The 18,346-nt window shown below is 43.2% G+C and overlaps 1 protein-coding gene across 6 annotated transcripts in view; it reads left to right on the top strand.

Annotated features, from left to right (window-relative positions):
- Fhl2 (four and a half LIM domains 2) overlaps positions 1 to 18,155 on the top strand; it is a 168,907-nt gene extending 150,752 nt beyond the window's left edge. For all 6 annotated transcript variants that reach the window (XM_074050464.1, XM_074050465.1, XM_074050468.1 and 3 more), the window contains 4 exons: positions 2,921 to 3,095; positions 10,925 to 11,094; positions 14,223 to 14,409; positions 17,558 to 18,155. In XM_074050464.1, coding sequence (XP_073906565.1) covers positions 2,921 to 3,095; positions 10,925 to 11,094; positions 14,223 to 14,409; positions 17,558 to 17,709 — 684 coding nt within the window. In that variant the 3' untranslated portion in view covers positions 17,710 to 18,155. The remainder of the gene's footprint in view (positions 1 to 2,920; positions 3,096 to 10,924; positions 11,095 to 14,222; positions 14,410 to 17,557) is intronic.
- The last annotated feature ends 191 nt before the right edge of the window (positions 18,156 to 18,346 follow it).

Here is an 18,346-nt window from a genome sequence, read left to right as displayed (position 1 = left end):
TATGATTAAAAACTTTGGCTGTTCCTGAATTAGGCTGTTGGCTCATCGTAGTGGATAAGGATATAAGTGGTTTATCCAACGTCCTTTATTTAAAGTCTAAACAAAGGTGATGCTGACAATTGGACAGGAAATGTGGTATTAGAGGTTGTGAGGGGTTTGTTGTTTTTTAATTTCTTTCACTAGTGGTACATACAGGTATCATGAAGGGCACAGTTTTCTAAAGCTGAGAGCAACACAGGCCTGACCAGGGTTTTACCTAGTGTGGTTCCTGGAAACAGAGCTTTTGAATTCTGATATGAGCTTGAAGTCTGGCTTAGCGACTGCCTGCTGTGTGACATGGGGCAAGTTTTCCAACTTCTCTGAGATCAGTAATAACATCCACCTTGCAGGGCTGAGCAGTGTGGAACTCATAGCACGGCCATAATTATCAAGAGTAGTATCCAAAACTTCTGGTGTTTTTTTGTTTGTTCGTTTGTTGTTTATATATTTTTTTTTCCTCCTCTACCACTGAGGTCCCCCCAGCTCTTTGGGTTTCTCTTTGAAGGTAGGCTGTATGCATGGAGACACGAAGCCCTACCTAATCCTGAATTATGATGACATATGTGCATATTATGATCTGTTTATGAAGTTTGTAGTGAGTTCACACGGAGACACAAAAACTCAAAGCAATTTATGTTTTATGTCACTTATCAAAATAACCAATAAAGAACATGGGATTTTCCTCTCAATTTTCTGAAAATATTTTAAGTTAAAAATGCAAAAGACAGGTTAGTCCTTTGCTCATGTCCCACCCGTGTGCATATGCCCTGCAGTTGGGGTTCACCCAGGCTGAGGGGGCTGTGTCGTTGGTCCCCCCCCTGAAAAGCAAAATACCTAACTCAGAGATCCCTGATGCCCGGGGTGGTGGGCTCAGAGGAAATGAAACTCACTTCCAGAAACAAGGCCACTCAGTCTGGCTTTGAGAATGTTCTACACTCTTCTCACCTTCATTCCTTGTCATCTTGAAACACAACAACCCTACTTGCAGATATGGTAGGAAACCACCCTCCAACAGAGAGGACCAGCACAAAGCATGCCTTCATAGTGAGGCACTACACAGGATTGTTTGCAAAGTGGTTCAACCTTAATATTTTTAACACTTTCTTAAACTGAGATAACAGGTGCAAAGAGATCACCATGTCAAATACCTTTAATTTGATTAAAGTTATTTAATCAAATTAAGTACACACACACACACACACTGAGTGGTATTTATCAAAAAAGACCTGTTATGCCAGGCACCCCATGCTCATGCCTATAATCCTAGCTACGTAGGAGACAGAGATCAGGAGGATCGAGGTTTGAAGCCAGCCTGAAGCAAATAGTTTGTGAGACCTCTTGAAAAAACCCAATAGAAAACAGGGCTTGTAGAGTGGCTCAAGTGGTAGAATGCCTTCCTAGCAAGCCTAGCAAGCATGAGGCCTTGAGTTCAAGCCCCAGTACCACCAAAAGAAAAAAGAACTGTTCTGAGTTTGTTGAACTTTCTAATAAAGTTCATGAAGTGTGTCTTCACATCCTATACTCGACCTAAGTTCAGGCGTGACTTTGGTGCTGGTAACAGAGATATCTTGGGATGATGGTTCTTGACGACCATCTGCATGAACAATTTCAAGTTACCTGCAATCTGGAAGCCGACCTGTGCAACTGTACAGTGGCCTGAAATTCTGTGTCTGCCTCATTAATAAAAGGATGAGGTCTTGGGTCAGGGCCAGGAATACAAAGACAAAAGTACAGAAGTATCCTTCCTAAGGTGCAGCTTGATAAGCAAAGGTTTTTTTTTTTTTTAATTTGTGTTGGTGTTTTCAAAATGCCATATGTCATTTTAGACAGGCAAGTATGAACTTCTCTGTTTTCATTCCTCAAGCAAGGTCAAAGGTAATATGGGGTGGACACCGTTTCCTCTCCTGGGCTCTTTTGTCTTTCATGCTTTACTGAAAAGCTAGGATTCTGTGCTCATTGCCTTCCCATCTGTGCCCTGCATGGCAGGTGCAGCCCAGGGCAGACCCTTGCTTCTCCCATCCCCATGTCACTATACATTTGTCCCATCTGGTCTTAGCTTTCACTCTCCATGGTCTTCAGGGATGAATTGAAACTCCATGTCACAGGCAGGTAAGCCATATATCCTGATCCATCTGGACATGATCTATCTCAACCCAGCCTCTGACTGGTTCCTGCACCCTGACACACAGCTCACCCACAACCTGTCCCTCACAGCTCGTCCATGTTTGTGCTCTTTCTCTGCCTGCAATTCCTTCTCCCTGCCCTGCCCAGCTTGCTGTCATTCGTGAGCACTTCACATGCAACCAATGGCCCTTCACAGGGCTCTTTTCAGCTCCCTTCCCACACCTGGCCCAGGGCACTGCTGCAGGGGGCTCCATCTCTGAATATCCCAATGCCCAGGGTTTTTCTACCATGCCTGTGACCACATGCCTATAATCATTTTCTAATTATCTTTTTCTTATTCATATGTGCATACATTGCTTGGGTCATTTCTTCCCTGTGCCCCCCACTCCTTTTTTCTCTCCCCCACCCCCTTCATTTCCAGGCAGAACCTTTTCTGCCCTTTTGTCCAATTTTGTTGAAGAGAAGCAAAAATGCTATGTCTTTCTTATTATTGCTTATGTTTAATTATTTTTTATAGGAAATTCATTGGGGAAATCCATTTTCATTTACTTTTCAAAAGATCTGTCTCTGTGTCTCTGTGACACACACACATATCAGCAGTGAGGTGGTCACAGTACAGGAAGGGCCATGGACCCCAGCCTTCCTCATTCCTGTCTGCCTTGTGGGTTACACCATATCCCTGGGCTGGGGATCAGCTGGGAGGAACTCTGCATACCTCCTGTCTTGCTGCTGACTGTTGGTGTGTCTGTCTCCACAGGATTTGTCCTACAAGGACCGGCACTGGCACGAGGGCTGCTTCCACTGCTCCCAGTGCAAGAGCTCACTGGTGGACAAGCCCTTCGCAGCCAGGGAGGACCAGCTGCTCTGCACTGACTGCTATTCCAATGAGTACTCATCCAAGTGCCAGGAATGCAAGAAGACCATCATGCCAGGTCAGAGCGATCTCCTTCCTATATGGGGGTTCCTCCTGGCACTCAGTCAGTCTAACTGAAACTTCCTTGGGCTCACTGTTCTTCTGCACTTGGCCTCAGACATTGGGGTCGATGCCTCAGTGTTGTCTCTTGAGCTACAGAGAAGAGTTTAGAGATGTAAGAGCTGGGGTTATGGTATGGATGACAGGAAGGAATGGACTCTAGGCTGTGCCATGGGAATGGGCTTTACTCAGCTAAATTCCTATACAGTCATCCCTCAGTATCTTCAGGGATTGGTTCCAGGAACCAAAACCCATGGATACTCAAGTCCCTTATATAAAATGCCTAGAACTTGCAAAGAGCCTATGCACATCTTCCATATACTTTAAATCATCTCTAGATGACTTTTAGTATCTAACATACAGGGAATGTCACGTAAACAGCTGTTATGCCACCTTGTGTTGAGAATTATGACAAGAGAAGTCAGTCTATGTTCAGCACAGATGCACCTGGGCTTTTTTGGTTTTTCTTTTTTTTGGGGGGTATTCTTGATCTACACTTGGTTGACTGACAATGTGGAGCCTCTGGATACCGAAGGCTGAATGTAGTAAGAGAATGCTGGGTATGCCCCTGAGAACAGAGCGCCCGTCTCAGCCCCCACTCTTCACCAGTGTTCGTGCTTTCCTCCTTTCCTCCCTTCTCTTTCCTGAACTTGTACTCACTCAGGTACTTCAGCAAATATGCACCATGCCCTGGTGTGCCAGGCACTGGGCCAGAGTCAAGCATTCACAAATAGTGAGCCAAGAGTCATACCTGTCTTCTGGCCTCAAGGAGTTAATGTGCTAGACAGGCAGACATCAAAAAGGGCAGAACCACAACTGGGTCGAGAGCTAAGGATAGTGGTAAGGTGTCCTGTTTGTTGGTGAGGAGGATGGGATTATGTCCCTTGTTTTGAGGGGAGAAGAAAAGGATTTGCTTCTTTTGCTTTTTTTTGATTTGATATGGGAGAGAGAAATCTTTTATTTTAAAAAAGTGAGTGAATAGAAATACATGGAGGTCTGAGGATGTAGCTCAGTGGTAGAGTGCTTGCATAGCATGCACAATGTGCTGGTATATATATAATACAGAATTACAGAAACAAGTCTCATCAGAAATGTGTAAAAATGGGGTCAGGGAAGTAGCTCAGAGAATTCGACTTAGGATTTTGATCTTGGATGACTGGAAGGTACAGACATTAACTATGGCTGGGTCAGAGGCCATTGGGCCATCAGGGATATCTTTTGCATGATCAAAGAAACCGTGGCCAGTAGGTAGGCCTGCCAGGTTCGGCCAGTGAAAAAAGATCACCAGTCAATCTGAATGTCAGGTGACTTTTTGATGTGTTTCCCACTTGAATAACACTTTTTAATCTGGCATCCCTACCAAGAGCCACACAAAGCCAGCAGGAATCTTCTCTCCACTGGAATGTCCCTAGCAAGTATGACCCCTCAAAGAAGGGTGAGTAGGACAAAGCAGGCAATAGATCTCTGGGACCCAGGAAAGGGGTAGCAGGTTAGTTGTGGATAGGGACATTTGTGAGTAGATGGGCAACACAGTGAGACTACATTTCAAAAACAAATGAGCCAGGTGTGTTGGTGTACTCCTATAATCCCAGCACTTGGGAGGCTGAGGCAGGAGGATTTTGTTTGAAGCCAGGAAAAGAAACAGGATCTTGTAATGTTGCCTAGGCTGGCCTTGAACTCCTAGACCCAAGTAATCCTCCTGCCTCAGCCTTCCAAGTACTACACACATGCACCACCATGCCTGTCCTAAAAGGATTTTAAAAATTCAATGTATTAATAAACTCTAAGAAGATCTGTAAAAGAACTTAAGTTGAGGGGTTTTGAGTTTGTAGTTTCAATAGAGCAGATACTGATTTCAAAAACCAAGGTAGCCACCTGAATATTCTTGTGTCATTCAGTAGCTGGGTTCCCACTGATGTTTGAAGAGAAGAAGCTCAAGAAACAATTGAGAGTCGACCTCTTGACTTTTTTTTTTTTTTTTTTTTTTTGGGCAGTGCTGGAGATTGCACATGCTAGGCAAGCATCCTACCACTGAGCCACACACACCCCCAGCCCTCCAACTCCTGTTCTTTAGTGGGAGATTGATTAATCAGCTACAGGGTTTCTGTTTTATTTTTGGTCTGCTTTGTTTTTGGTAAAGAGACACTGAAGAGTTTTGAGTGAGAGATTGGTTTATTTTAGGAAGATATATTAGATAAAAAGTAATCCTTAAAAAGGAGAAAATTATGCCTTCCGTAAGATGGTTTCTCATTGCTACTACATTTTCCTAGTTAATATAACTTAAAAAAATAACTGTGATATACTTCTATATGGAATAAAATCACCTGGACTGACAGGCCATAGCACAGCTGGGAAGCTATGGGGAAGACACAATCCCATGGTGCCCTCAGATGGTGGAAACCCCCACCTGGCCCTTACATGATCATGCTAACACTGCAGGTGTTAGAAACTCAGGTCCAAGTGGATTTGACAATGGGCATGGGAACCAACGCCTGTAAAAGCCAGGCTGACCTACAGTCCTGTCCCACAGGGATTCAGGTGTACACAGCCATCCCAAAACAACAAGAACTACATTAATTGAAAAACAAATCCTAGGTTTCAAGCTCCATGGCAAAAAATGCATAGTACCTGTAACAGTACAGCCACACTACCATCCTTTGGCAGATCTGTGCCCTCCTACCTCCAGGAGCCTGATGTGACAGAATCTGTCAATGCCTCCATTGATGGGGTCAGGGGGAGACTGGAGTGGGGCTCAGAGCCCACAGGCCCTAAGTCACACTTCCCTAAATCTTCTGTCCACTGACTTACAGGTGTCTTTGTCCCCAGCCAGCTTGCCACTGTTTGCCTGGGTCCGAGTGATCTATTGCCTGCTTCATCCTACTTGGCCCAATATCTTGAAATGTATAATGTGAACTGTGGTTTTTCTGTTACTTTACAGAACGTTAGAACCACTTCCCTTCTGTCTTTTGAAAATCAAATTAAATCAAAGCAAACAAGCTCTTTGATCTAGTGTTTTGCTTTTTTTTTTTTCATGCCCCAGGCTTTTCTTTTTTTTTTTTTTTTTCATTTTTCTTTTATTATTCATATGTGCATACAAGGCTTGGTTTATTTCTCCCCCCTGCCCCCACCCCCTCCCTTACCACCCACTCCACCCCCTCCCGCTCCCCCCCTCAATACCCAGCAGAAACTATTTTGCCCTTATCTCTAATTTTGTTGTAGAGAGAGTATAAGCAATAATAGGAAGGAACAAGGGGTTTTTCTGGTTGAGGTAAGGATAGCTATACAGGGCATTGACTCACATTGATTTCCTGTGCGTGGGTGTTACCTTCTAGGTTAATTCTTTTTAATCTAACCTTTTCTCTAGTTCCTGGTCCCCTTTTCCTATTGGCCTCAGTTGCTTTAAGGTATCTGCTTTAGTTTCTCTGTATTAAGGGCAACAAATGCTAGCTAGTTTTTTAGGTGTCTTACCTATCCTCACCCCTCCCTTGTGTGCTCTAGCTTTTATCATGTGCTCATTGTCCAATCCCCTTGTTGTGTTTGCCCTTGATCTAATGTCCACATATGAGGGAGAACATACGATTTTTGGTCTTTTGAGCCAGGCTAACCTCACTCAGAATGATGTTCTCCAATTCCATCCATTTACCAGCAAATGATAACATTTCGTTCTTCTTCATGGCTGCATAAAATTCCATTGTGTATAGATACCACATTTTCTTAATCCATTCGTCTGTGCTGGGGCATCTTGGCTGTTTCCATAACTTGGCTATTGTGAATAGTGCCGCAATAAACATGGATGTGCAGGTGCCTCTGGAGTAACAGTCTTTTGGGTATATCCCCAAGAGTGGTATTGCTGGATCAAATGGTAGATCGATGAAGACCCAAAAAACTCTACTCAGAAGCTTCTAGACATCATCAATAGCTATAGCAAGGTAGCAGGATATAAAATCAACATAGAAAAATCATTAGCATTTCTATACACTAACAATGAGCAAACGGAAAAAGAATGTATGAAAACAATTCCATTTACAATAGCCTCAAAAAAAATCAAATACCTAGGTGTAAACCTAACAAAAGACGTGAAAGACCTCTACAAGGAAAACTATAAACTTCTGAAGAAAGAGATTGAGGAAGACTATAGAAAGTGGAGAGATCTCCCATGCTCATGGATTGGTAGAATCAACATAGTAAAAATGTCTATACTCCCAAAAGTAATCTACATGTTTAATGCAATTCCCATCAAAATTCCAATGACATTCATCAAAGAGATTGAAAAATCTACTGTTAAATTTATATGGAAACACAAGAGGCCACGAATAGCCAAGGCAATACTCAGTCAAAAGAACAATGCAGGAGGTATCACAATACCTGACTTCAAACTATATTACAAAGCAATAACAATAAAAAACAGCATGGTACTGGCACAAAAACAGACATGAAGACCAGTGGAACAGAATAGAGGATCCAGATATGAAGCCACACAACTATGAGCAACTTATCTTTGACAAAGGAGCTAAAAATATACGATGGAGAAATAGCAGGCTTTTCTTAAAACTCCTTTTCTTTGGTGCCCAGTCTATTTCTCCTGGCAGAGGCGTCTGTAAAATGGGCACAGAAATGATGCTATATGGCAGTTAAAAATAAAAATCAATAAAAGAAGATTTGGATAGTGATTGGAGCAGTGGCTTAGTATGCAGTGAAATTAGGTTTCTATGACAAAAGGCATGTCTCAAGTGAAAAACTTCCCCATCAGCCCCACACCCCTCACGGTCAATTTTTTGGTGTCTAGGCAAGAAACTAGAATTCCATCAAAAACCCAGTGCTGGAGCTCACCAGTCCTTGTCCACCAAACACTGAGTCTGTTAGTAAAGATTTCTAGCAGATGTGCTGCAGCCTCAAGGATGTGAGAGGGATCAAGGAGGGACACTAGCTCTAATCTTACACCTGGCTTTCTGGTTCCTCATTCCTTCCTCTAGACTGTGGCTTTTCTCCTTAGGTGTCCATTCCCTTAGCAGACAGTGCTATCCTGCCACCTGGTGGCCAAGTTGTAAAATAACTCTACAGGCCCAGGAACCCTGCAGTCTGTGGTTCTCAGATGTGCAGAGCCACCTCCCTGGCTCCAAATGCCCAGTGCCTTCCCTGCAGATACAGTTTCCATAGCATTGGTGTTGACATATAAAACCTACTTCAGAACACGTGAGGAACGAGCTTTAGTGAGGATCCTAACTGCCCAAACTCACTGACAAAATCCTCTGGTATTTGGTGTAACTGATCAGCGTGAAGTTCAGATATGAAAAAGCAAATGACAAAGAAATCCCTAGAACCCAAGGAAAGTCATTCTAAAATGTATAGTAAACTCTTGATACCGTTTATACCTGATTTTCAAGTGCTCGGTGTAATTTTCATTTCAAAATCTATCACCCCAGGATTGAATTCCACAGATTGTATACCTCAGCTTTGAGGGTCACTGTGGGTCACCATCCTGACTTCCCTCACACATTGCCTCCCACCACCTGCACATATCCTGCATATTTTACATAATCTATGCAAGGTGGAGCTCAAATGTCTGGTCTGGGACAGACAGACAGCGGAGAATGTGGCCCAAGAATAACACCTAATAATCATGTGATAATTCTCAGCACATTCATGTTTGCCTCACATGGTCATCTCCTGACCAACCTCTCAACCAGCTAAAATAGAGCTTTGTTGTTTGGATCATGTTTATTATATCTGGGCTTGGAGCTAAAGACTAGTTCATAGATTTCTATTCGCTGCTTGCGTTATCTTAATGTGTAGCTACACTGGTCTGAGAAGGCAGTCTGTTTCCAGCCTAATTCCCCCCATTTCCAGACCCTGGGTTGAAGTCTGATGAGTGGACCCATCACACCATGGTCCCCACTTTTATTGTGTCCCCAGAGGATGGCAAAATTTTTCCATCAAGAACTAGATAAGCTGGGTGTAGGGGTGCATACCTGTATATTCCAGCACTCAGAAGGATGAGGCAGGAGGATCAAGAATTCTAGGCCAGCCTGGGCTACATAGTAGGACCCTGTTGAAAGAAAGAAAGAAAAGAAGGAAGGAAGGAAGGAAAAGAAAAAACAAAACAACAGATAAATATTTGAGGCTTTGCAAACTTTACAGTCTCTTGTCATAAGTACTCAGCTACAACTAATCTGTACAACAGTACATAACTATGTAACTTCTGTGCCATTGTAGTGTGAAAAACCATAGACAATGGAAGTAAACGATGGACGTGGCTGTGCTCCAAGAAGACCTCATTTATGGAGGTCTATGGGGCAGAAGGTGTGGCTCAGTGGTAGAACACTTGTCTAGCATGTAGGAGACACTGGCTGAATTCTCACCATTGCAAAATAAAAATTTAAACAATAACAACAAACAAACCCACAATGAAACCTCAATTATAAAACAAACAGTCTGTATTTGACCCATGGGCCACATTCAGTGGACCAGCCCCTGAGCTACCCCATGTATTATTTCCTCATCCGTTACATTTCTTGTCCCCAAGTTTTCCCTTCTATTTTTATACAAAGGGTGGTTGTGTACAACTTCTGTCTTAAATTAGCTCTTCCTATAGATTTACACACACTATTTTTTATCAAGTATAAAAAAAATCATTCACCAAACATGGAGCACTCCCTTTGAGTCAAGGTTTGTGGTGATAGTGGGGTGAGCCAAAAAGTGTTTCCCTTCTCTGGGACTTCCTGACTGACCTGGAGGAATGATAGAAACATATCAAATGATAAGAGTTACTCAAAGTCAATTTTATTTATTGAACACAACACAGGGCATTAAACCACAAAGATTCATTATAACTTGGTTGGTGCAGCCAAATGCATAAAGTGGTTGTAGAGACTCGTCACTGAACTGGCCTTGTGGCTCCAGGTCCATCCACTCCCCAGCCATTTCCACTTCACTGAAGACCAGAGGGTTCATTTATAAGCAAAAGTGCAATAGGAGAATGCACACAGTAATGCACCCATCCTTGGGGGATATGCTCCCAGAACCCCAGGGAATGCCTGCAATCATGGATAGGATAGTGCCCAACCCTATATGTACTGATTTTTCCCATATGTGCATACCTATGGTAAAGCTTAATTTGTAAATTAGGCACAGTAAAAGATTAGGTAAAATAAGGGTTATGTGAACACAAGCATGGTAATACCGTGATAATTGATCTCATAACTGAGATGTCTACTAATGGGTAGGTAGCATATACCATGTAGATATACTAGACAACAGGATGATTCACATCCCAGGCAGGACTGGGCAGCACAGAATGACATTTCAGCATACTGCCCAGAATGGTATGCAATTTAAAACTAATTGTTTATTGTGTATTTGAATTATTTCTGAAATTTGTCATTTAATGCTTTCAGACTGAGGTTGACCATGGGTATCTGAAACCATAAATAAAAGGGAGGGGCTACTCAGTCCCTATGTCAAAATTCATCCCCGGTAAAGACTAGTCCAAGTTGTGCCAGATTCTTCTTTTTCTTTTGGAATGCTGAGAGACTTGGTTTTCTTTTTATCACTATATTTAACAATAAATACCAAATACACACATTGTTCTGTATGCTGGGTGCATAGCAAGCAGTGAACCAAAAGACAAAGTCCCTGTCTCCATCAAACAGGAATTACCTTTGAGACTTTGAGAGCTAAAGAGATTCACCAGTCACAAAACCAAGTGGTAACAGGCCTGATCCGAAGGCAGTTGCTGGGACTGCAGGCCAGTCTAATTATAGCTGTATTTTCTTTTCACGCTGACCACAGGAACCCGCAAGATGGAGTACAAGGGAAGCAGCTGGCACGAGACCTGCTTCATCTGCCACCGCTGCCAGCAGCCTATTGGAACCAAGAGTTTCATCCCAAAAGACAATCAGAATTTCTGCGTGCCCTGCTATGAGAAGCAATATGCCCTGCAGTGTGTTCAGTGCAAAAAGGTACCTTGGATTCTCCCTTGACGTTGCTCCATTTGCCTCCATGACCCATGAGTCCCGTCTCCCTTCTGATAGAAAGGCCACCTGTCATACTTCAGTAGCATGAGGGTTATGTGGTTCCACCTTAGATCTGTGTTCTCATGTGCTTCTTTGCATTTTGTCCACTGGTTCTTCTTTCAAAGAGGTGAGCACTCTTGTGCTCTGTAGTAAAAATCCTTTATCACTGCCTTGTTACATCTCCAAATATTTTCTCACATTTATGACCTGATGCTAAATGGAAGGAAAACTCCCTATTCCAAAGCTGTCTTTGGTAAGCCAATCTGGAATAAACAAGAAACGAACCACCAAACTTGAAAGAGACAGAGACAAAGACAGAAGGTAGAGAAGGTAGTGGGTGGGTAAGGGAGAGGAGGAGAAAAGAGCAAAAGGATGAGAGAGAGGATGGATGTGAGAAGAACAGTAAAGGACAGAAGGTCCTTTACCCCCCCGTGGGTAGGAGGCAGATCATTTATCAAATGATTGACTCAATTTTGTGACATTTCTGTCATGACTTTGATAAAGAAGGAAGTGGAAATGCACACCTATGGGATTACATGTCATTCCTGCCTACCCCAAAGTGCCCACCTCTGCTTTTCAGAGTGGCCTTGTTTTCTGCCGTGCCCACTCTCACTGTCACACACACAGCTTCACGGATGGCGAAGCTCCCAGGGTCTCCATGCTGTTAAGATTTGTTCCAGCCCCTTAAATTATGGCCACCACTGCACTTGCATTTGTTTTATGCTGAATTTATTCCCACACCATATGTTTTGGTTTCTTCTGGGGTATCCTTTTCTGTTGCGCAAGCCTCTCTTGTGGTCTGTGAACAATATGGTCATTGGTTCAGTGGGGATCTCTTGGTGTGGTTAGGAGCTCATATGTAGGTTAATCCAACCCTGAGCTCTGTAAGTGCTGTGGTCACATCCTGAGGGCTTTTCAGGTCGGTGTTCCATGACAGAATCTACAGCTAACCCCTGAAGTTCAGGAGTGCTCTTTGCCTTTGTAAGCATGGGCAGCAAACATCTGACACACTTTTGGGGCCACCAGCCCTGTGTCCTGCCCACTGCTTGGCCTGAGCATACCTACCAGTGTCACCATTGTAATGCCAGACAACACATACTACTTCTGTACAGTGACAATGTTCAGATTCTTGGTGGCTTTTTGGATTCACATACCCTTACTAGCCTGGGCAGTTTTATAAGCATTTTGTGGGGGGGGGGGTGTTTGAACTCAGGGCCTTGCACTTGCTGGGAGGCCATTACCCAGTCACAGGTGGTCCTAACATGAACAAGGAGATTTGAACCTTTGACTTGCATGATTCTGTGGGGTTTTCTAAGTCAAGTGAATAGTGAATGATTTCCACAGGTCCCTTGGGCCGCTGACAGGAAGAGCAGTTTCTGTCTTCATCCTGGTGCTCATTGCTGCCTTCATATTCGGAACTCTTTTCTCTGTTCCCAAGCTTATTTTTCTGATCAACATCGAAGGGTGCTTCCTCTGAGCTGCTCCTCTTCCTGTCATCTAGCCCACCTTCGTGGGCTGTTAGTTTGCAGACATAAAGGCAGCATGTCCTCATGGAACGCAAGCCCTGTGTGTGTGTTTCCTAAGAGCATTTGTGCCACAGCCATCCTCCCTCAGACCATGAAGGAGGCCCGGAGGTAAAGGGACCTGTGGGCAGATAAGACACACTAGACACTTGATTTTCTTCGCGCTCACTGTACTGTCTAGCCAGTCAGGTGTCTATTGACACGTGCTGTGGTGGAGAACGGTATTGACAGGGTGGGTACCCAGAGGACCTGAACTAGGCTGCGAAGTGGGGACTGGGTGAGGTTGAGGCTGAGATGTGCCTGAGCTGGCTAATGTGGCATGGGAATGGGTGGAAGGTATGGAATCTGGAGTGAGGAGGATGAGGAAACATCTCACATTTGCATGCCTCCTTTATCCCCATAGAAACACGGCCCAACATGTTTTCCATAAATTCTGTTCCTGAGGCAGAAGGAGTTTATAGGCAAATGATTCATGATTTGTGATTTAATGAATACGGGATAGAGGGAGTCCTGACTTCTAGTTCCTGCCTTGTCATTAACCAGCAATGAATTCATTCTTGGGAGAGTCACTTAGAAATTCCTCTGGGTCTCAATTTTTTCCTTTGTAACATGGAAATAATGTGTCTTGCTTCAACAAACTTTACCAAGGGAATTACCAAATGCTACCACACTGCTCAAAACTAAAAAAACCACAAAAGTGTGGATGTAAGTTGTTTCTACTCCTCTTCTGTTGCCTCGTCCATCCATTGAAACACACATGGATTCCTCTGATCTGTCACTCTGTTGCTCATCCATTGTTTAAATGAATATGAAAAGCACCCTTTAGAGAAAAACACCAGATAGAATTGAGGTATGAATAGTAGCTCATCAGTTTACATATTCTCATAAGTTCTAAGACTGTAAGAGAGGATGAAGACAAAGGCTTCGGCTTATTTTTCCCAAAGCTTCCAAGATGCCTGTCCCTTCCTGTGGCATTAGCAGGGGCCAATTGCAGTGTCTTTAAGCCTTTCCTTTCCTGCCCCACAAGAAGCTGGATAGGCTGAACTTGAGTCATGTTGGAGAGGTCACCACCTGTCTGGCTTTGTGATAAGGCCTCCCCAGGGATTTGCTCCTTCATCCTCATTACTCCCACTTCATGAGTGAGAAAACTGAAGTGCTGAGATTGTTAGCGGTGACTTGCCTCCAGCCACAGGGTTGGTGAAGAGCAGGGCTAGGATTCAGACCTGAGCATCCTCAGTGTTATCTGGCCATCACCCCACCATGGCACTGCTTCTGTCCTTCACATCCATGCTTTAGGTCCTCTGGTACCATGTGAAAGGCTGAGGGCCAACACCAGGGGACAAATGCCAGAGGAAAGCCAGGCAGTAGGTGCAGCGCTGGAATAAAACTACGTGTAGGGGTAATGATGGATGAGCACTTTGTTTGTGACTTTAAACAAACTGGATTCTTTCTGGGTGAGGCTATTCCATCATCCACTGGCAACAGCAGAGACAGAGGATGCTTAGCAAGGACAGAGGTTACCCCCCCTAATTCTCCTGCTTGCCTCTCCAGCCCATCACCACAGGAGGTGTCACTTACCGGGAGCAGCCCTGGCATAAGGAGTGCTTTGTATGCACAGCCTGCAAGAAGCAGCTGTCGGGGCAGCGCTTCACAGCACGGGATGAGTTTGCCTATTGCCTGACCTGCTTCTGCGAGTTGTATGCCAAGAAGTGTGCGGGGTGTACCAACCCTATTAGCGGTGAGTGTCCTGAGGAAACCCGTGGGCAAGTCATGGATCACCTGCTGCATGGAGCAGTATGAAGGTTGAGCAAGGCATGTGCTTTAGCATGTGGTGTTTTTGCTATCCTGAGATTCTGAAGGCCTTGCTGAGGCTCTGCACCCAGCACACTTTTCTCCTTCCTTCTTTCATCTCGTTGACACCTTGCATATGCTTTGCAGGTGACTACTTCCCCTTTAGTCCATCTGGTCACTGGGAACCATGTGGTCTTTTCTCAAGGTGACTATCTCTATTTTCAGCCTGCATGTTTGTGACAGCCATGGGAGCACAATGAAAACTGGCATTTTCAGACTTAGCAGCTGACTTGGATCTTAGCAGTACTCCATGGCATCTGAGAGAGACTCTTCTACCACAGGCCCCAGCTAGATGAGGGCACAGGGCATATTGAGTAGTTCATTCATATCCTGGTCCCCAAAGAGTTTGACAAAGTGAGAGCCCAAAACCTGGTTGGTTGGCAGCACTGAACTAAGTTGTTTAACATGCCAAAGAAATTCAGGGTAGAGAACAGATGGCTTCAGACTAAAGTCCTCACCACATAGGGCTATACCAGTCAGTGACCAGATAGGAGAGAAAAGTGTGAGTATTTTATTATGTCACAGGAAATGTTCTGTGATATTGTGGAAGTTCCAAACCTGTTCAGTTGGTTGCTTCGTCCCTAGCACAGGAAGACAGCAGATGCATTTGGCACATAATGGCTGGCTCATGGCTTTCCAATATAGCTTTACAGTGTTGTTACACAGACACAATTATAATCTCTGTGTGCATGATCTTGAGTTTTTTACCTCAAATATAGAACAAAGTTTACCTAACTCTGCTAATTGACCTTCCCAGGGTACTAAAATAGTCCTGTGGTATGTAACTCAGAGCACATTACATTTCCATATGAAATTAAAATATAAAGAAAATACCCTAGCATTTAAATTTTCCTATGTTAAGACATTCTGACCAGTCATATACCATATTTCCTTCAGAATCATTGGGGGACAGAATGCACTGTTTCGCCATTAACATATTCATCTTTAATGCTGTTGTCACAGTGACCCGAGGTAAAGTTTCTAAAGTTAAGCTTTATAAAGTGCTATAATCTATAGAAAAGCACTTTTAAATGTAAAGTACTAGATAGATATGGATGGTAATTGTAGTTATCATCATATCATTGAAAAAAATTCCAGGAAAAACAGAAATCTTTCCTCTAAAACAGAACTAATTCTCAGAAGTAGTAACTAATTTTCAAGAACATATAGAACTTAGAAATTGCAACTAAAATGTACATTTAGCCAGATTTCCAAAGACTTGCATAAGACTGAGAGTCTAGATGAAGCCTCTAATAGATTATTCTTTTCCTTTTTAATAAAATTATTTTTGTAAATAAATTGGATATTTTCCAACTTTATGTTCAGTGAAGCTTAATTCATGCATATAGTTGCTTAATTAGAGTTCAAATTGGCAAACTTGCCTACTCTCTACAGTCTACTTGTAACCTGAAATTGACACTTCATGACACTTTCACTGCTGTCCACAGGCATGCACAGAGCAGTGACAAATGTGAGTTCTCAGACACATATATTCCAACTGAGAACAAGGTGACACTCTTTCTTGTTCCAGCTCTCATCATATAAAGAAGTACTACTTTCACAGTCTATAAGACTGATGTGCCTGCATAGAAGTGCATGCTAGAGAAACACACTCAGTGTGACTATAGGGCTATTGACCTTAAATTCAATGTCAGTTAGTCCTCAATATATTAAATGTCTTATCTTTAAACAGAAATTCGCACAAAATAACATTTTGTTGATCAGATGATGAAAATGTTGTGAGCACAGGCTCACAGAAACCTAATCCTATGTTCCTCTAGGATCAGTGGTACAGTGTTTGCTAATTCCGTGCTCATAAGGATATTAGGAACTACAGCCTCCACAGCAGCCAGAATTGACTGTACGCACATCTTCCCTCTAGGAGTCTTCCCCTTTGGGCTAGCTCTGGCTCTCATCTCTCGCTTGCCCCATCTGCTAGCATTTCAGGGCAACAGTGAAGGTCTTTGAGTCCTTACTAAGATTAGGAAAGGCAATATTCTGGAAACATCAGCTTTTTGGTGTTAACTTTTGTTTTGTTTTTAGTTTTGTGGTGATGGGAATGGAACCCCTTTTTTAAAGCTGGAGATGGAACTCTTTTAAAACCACAGGAGTTTAGAAAAAGAGTCAACAGGCTTTGCTGATATGTGCTCACAGTAGCAGAGGTGGTGTGGTATTAGGCACTTGCATTGCCGACTTGAGCTCAGTTCCAGCCCTGCTGGAATTTGCTAAGGAGTAGTAGTCCTAAGTCTTCCCAGCACAGAGGGACTCAGTGCCCAGCTCATCCAGGACATGGTTCCAACAGGAACTAGTTTGTAAATTAGAATCCTAGTGTAAGTCTGACACTTCCTACTAATACAAGTGGACTAGTCAATATGGTTACTTTTTTCAGTATGCTTGATCAAACCATGATTTCTGGAAAACATTCTTTGTAATTGGAATTCATGATTCATATTTCACCAGAATAAATTACAACTGTGAGATAAGCCCATGTATTTGACTCTGTTTTATTTCAGGGTGATCATGGAGGTACAATCTACCTGCTCTTGATAGTTCAATCAGTGACTGATGAGGATTAGTCATCAAACATGACTCATCAGTAGAAATGAACTGAGCTAATACTTTTCTTGTTTAAAAATGTTGAGGCTTAGAGTGTAGTTCAGGGGTAGAGCACTTACCTCGCATACACAAGGACTTGGGTTCCATTCCCAGTACTGCAAAAAAGTAAAATAAAAAGTAAGGTGGCTGTCCGGTCCCTAGCACTTTCATAGTCTGCTCCCGCTGGTGTCAGCAGCCCTGTCTTCCTTGCATCTATTTCTTCAGAGGTTTATGAGCTTACAGTTCTGCACATAGCTGATCATAACACAGATTCTTAGCTCACAGGCACTAGACTAGAAACTCATACTGTCCACATCACAGAATGGAAATGGTGAAGTAGATCAAGCCAGAGTTCCTTTTTCAGTTCTGGTTGCCTGGTTCTCACTAGCTCACTCTCCCTCCCCTTTCTTTATCCAGTATGACATTTTCTCTGTTCACAGGATTGGGAGGCACAAAGTACATCTCCTTTGAGGAACGACAGTGGCACAATGACTGCTTTAACTGCAAGAAGTGCTCCCTCTCCTTGGTTGGGCGAGGCTTCCTCACAGAGAGGGACGACATCCTGTGCCCCGACTGTGGGAAAGACATCTGAAGGCGATGCAGAAGTCATGGCTTGTGGCCTCACGTGCAGATTTACACATTTTCTTTCTCAACCAGGCAATACTGTATTCTAGTACCCACCAGCCACTTTCAGTCTTTCTTCTTTTGCTGCCCAGTGATCTTGATGTTTGTTGAAATTTATAATCTTTTGTACTTGTTCCTTCCTAGGGAAGGAGAAAGGCCTTCTGTAAAGCCTAGATGGGAAGATGGTTTGGAATTTTTGTAATCAAGGAAGACAAATCCAAGTGTAAAAATCCTCTTGAATGAAATCTTTATAAATGCATGTTTTTTCACTGCCTATTTAATTTTTAAGTGCAATTAACATTTGTCACAAACTTGAAAGTTTGCCAAGAGTTGGTATTTGCAGCTCTGTAGCTTCCTATTATGTAAAGCCTAGAGCAAGACTATGTGACTTAGAATAAAGTTATTCAGAACAAAGTCTTTTGCCGCATAGTATGTGAAATGATGATTAAACATTGGGTTCTTAGTCTAAGTAATAGTTTATCACATGGTCCAATGACCACTGTATGAGGCCCGGGTTCTGATGGGCTGGGTGGTGGTGAGAAGCCTGTGGTCTTTCCTCACTGGTTCCTTTTTCTCCCTCCCCCACACTCTCTCTCTCGCAGTGT

The sequence above is a fragment of the Castor canadensis genome, chromosome 12, assembly GCF_047511655.1.
Source record: "Castor canadensis chromosome 12, mCasCan1.hap1v2, whole genome shotgun sequence".
Classification (NCBI taxonomy): Eukaryota; Metazoa; Chordata; class Mammalia; order Rodentia; family Castoridae; genus Castor; species Castor canadensis.
This window is presented reverse-complemented; position numbering and strand designations above follow the sequence as displayed.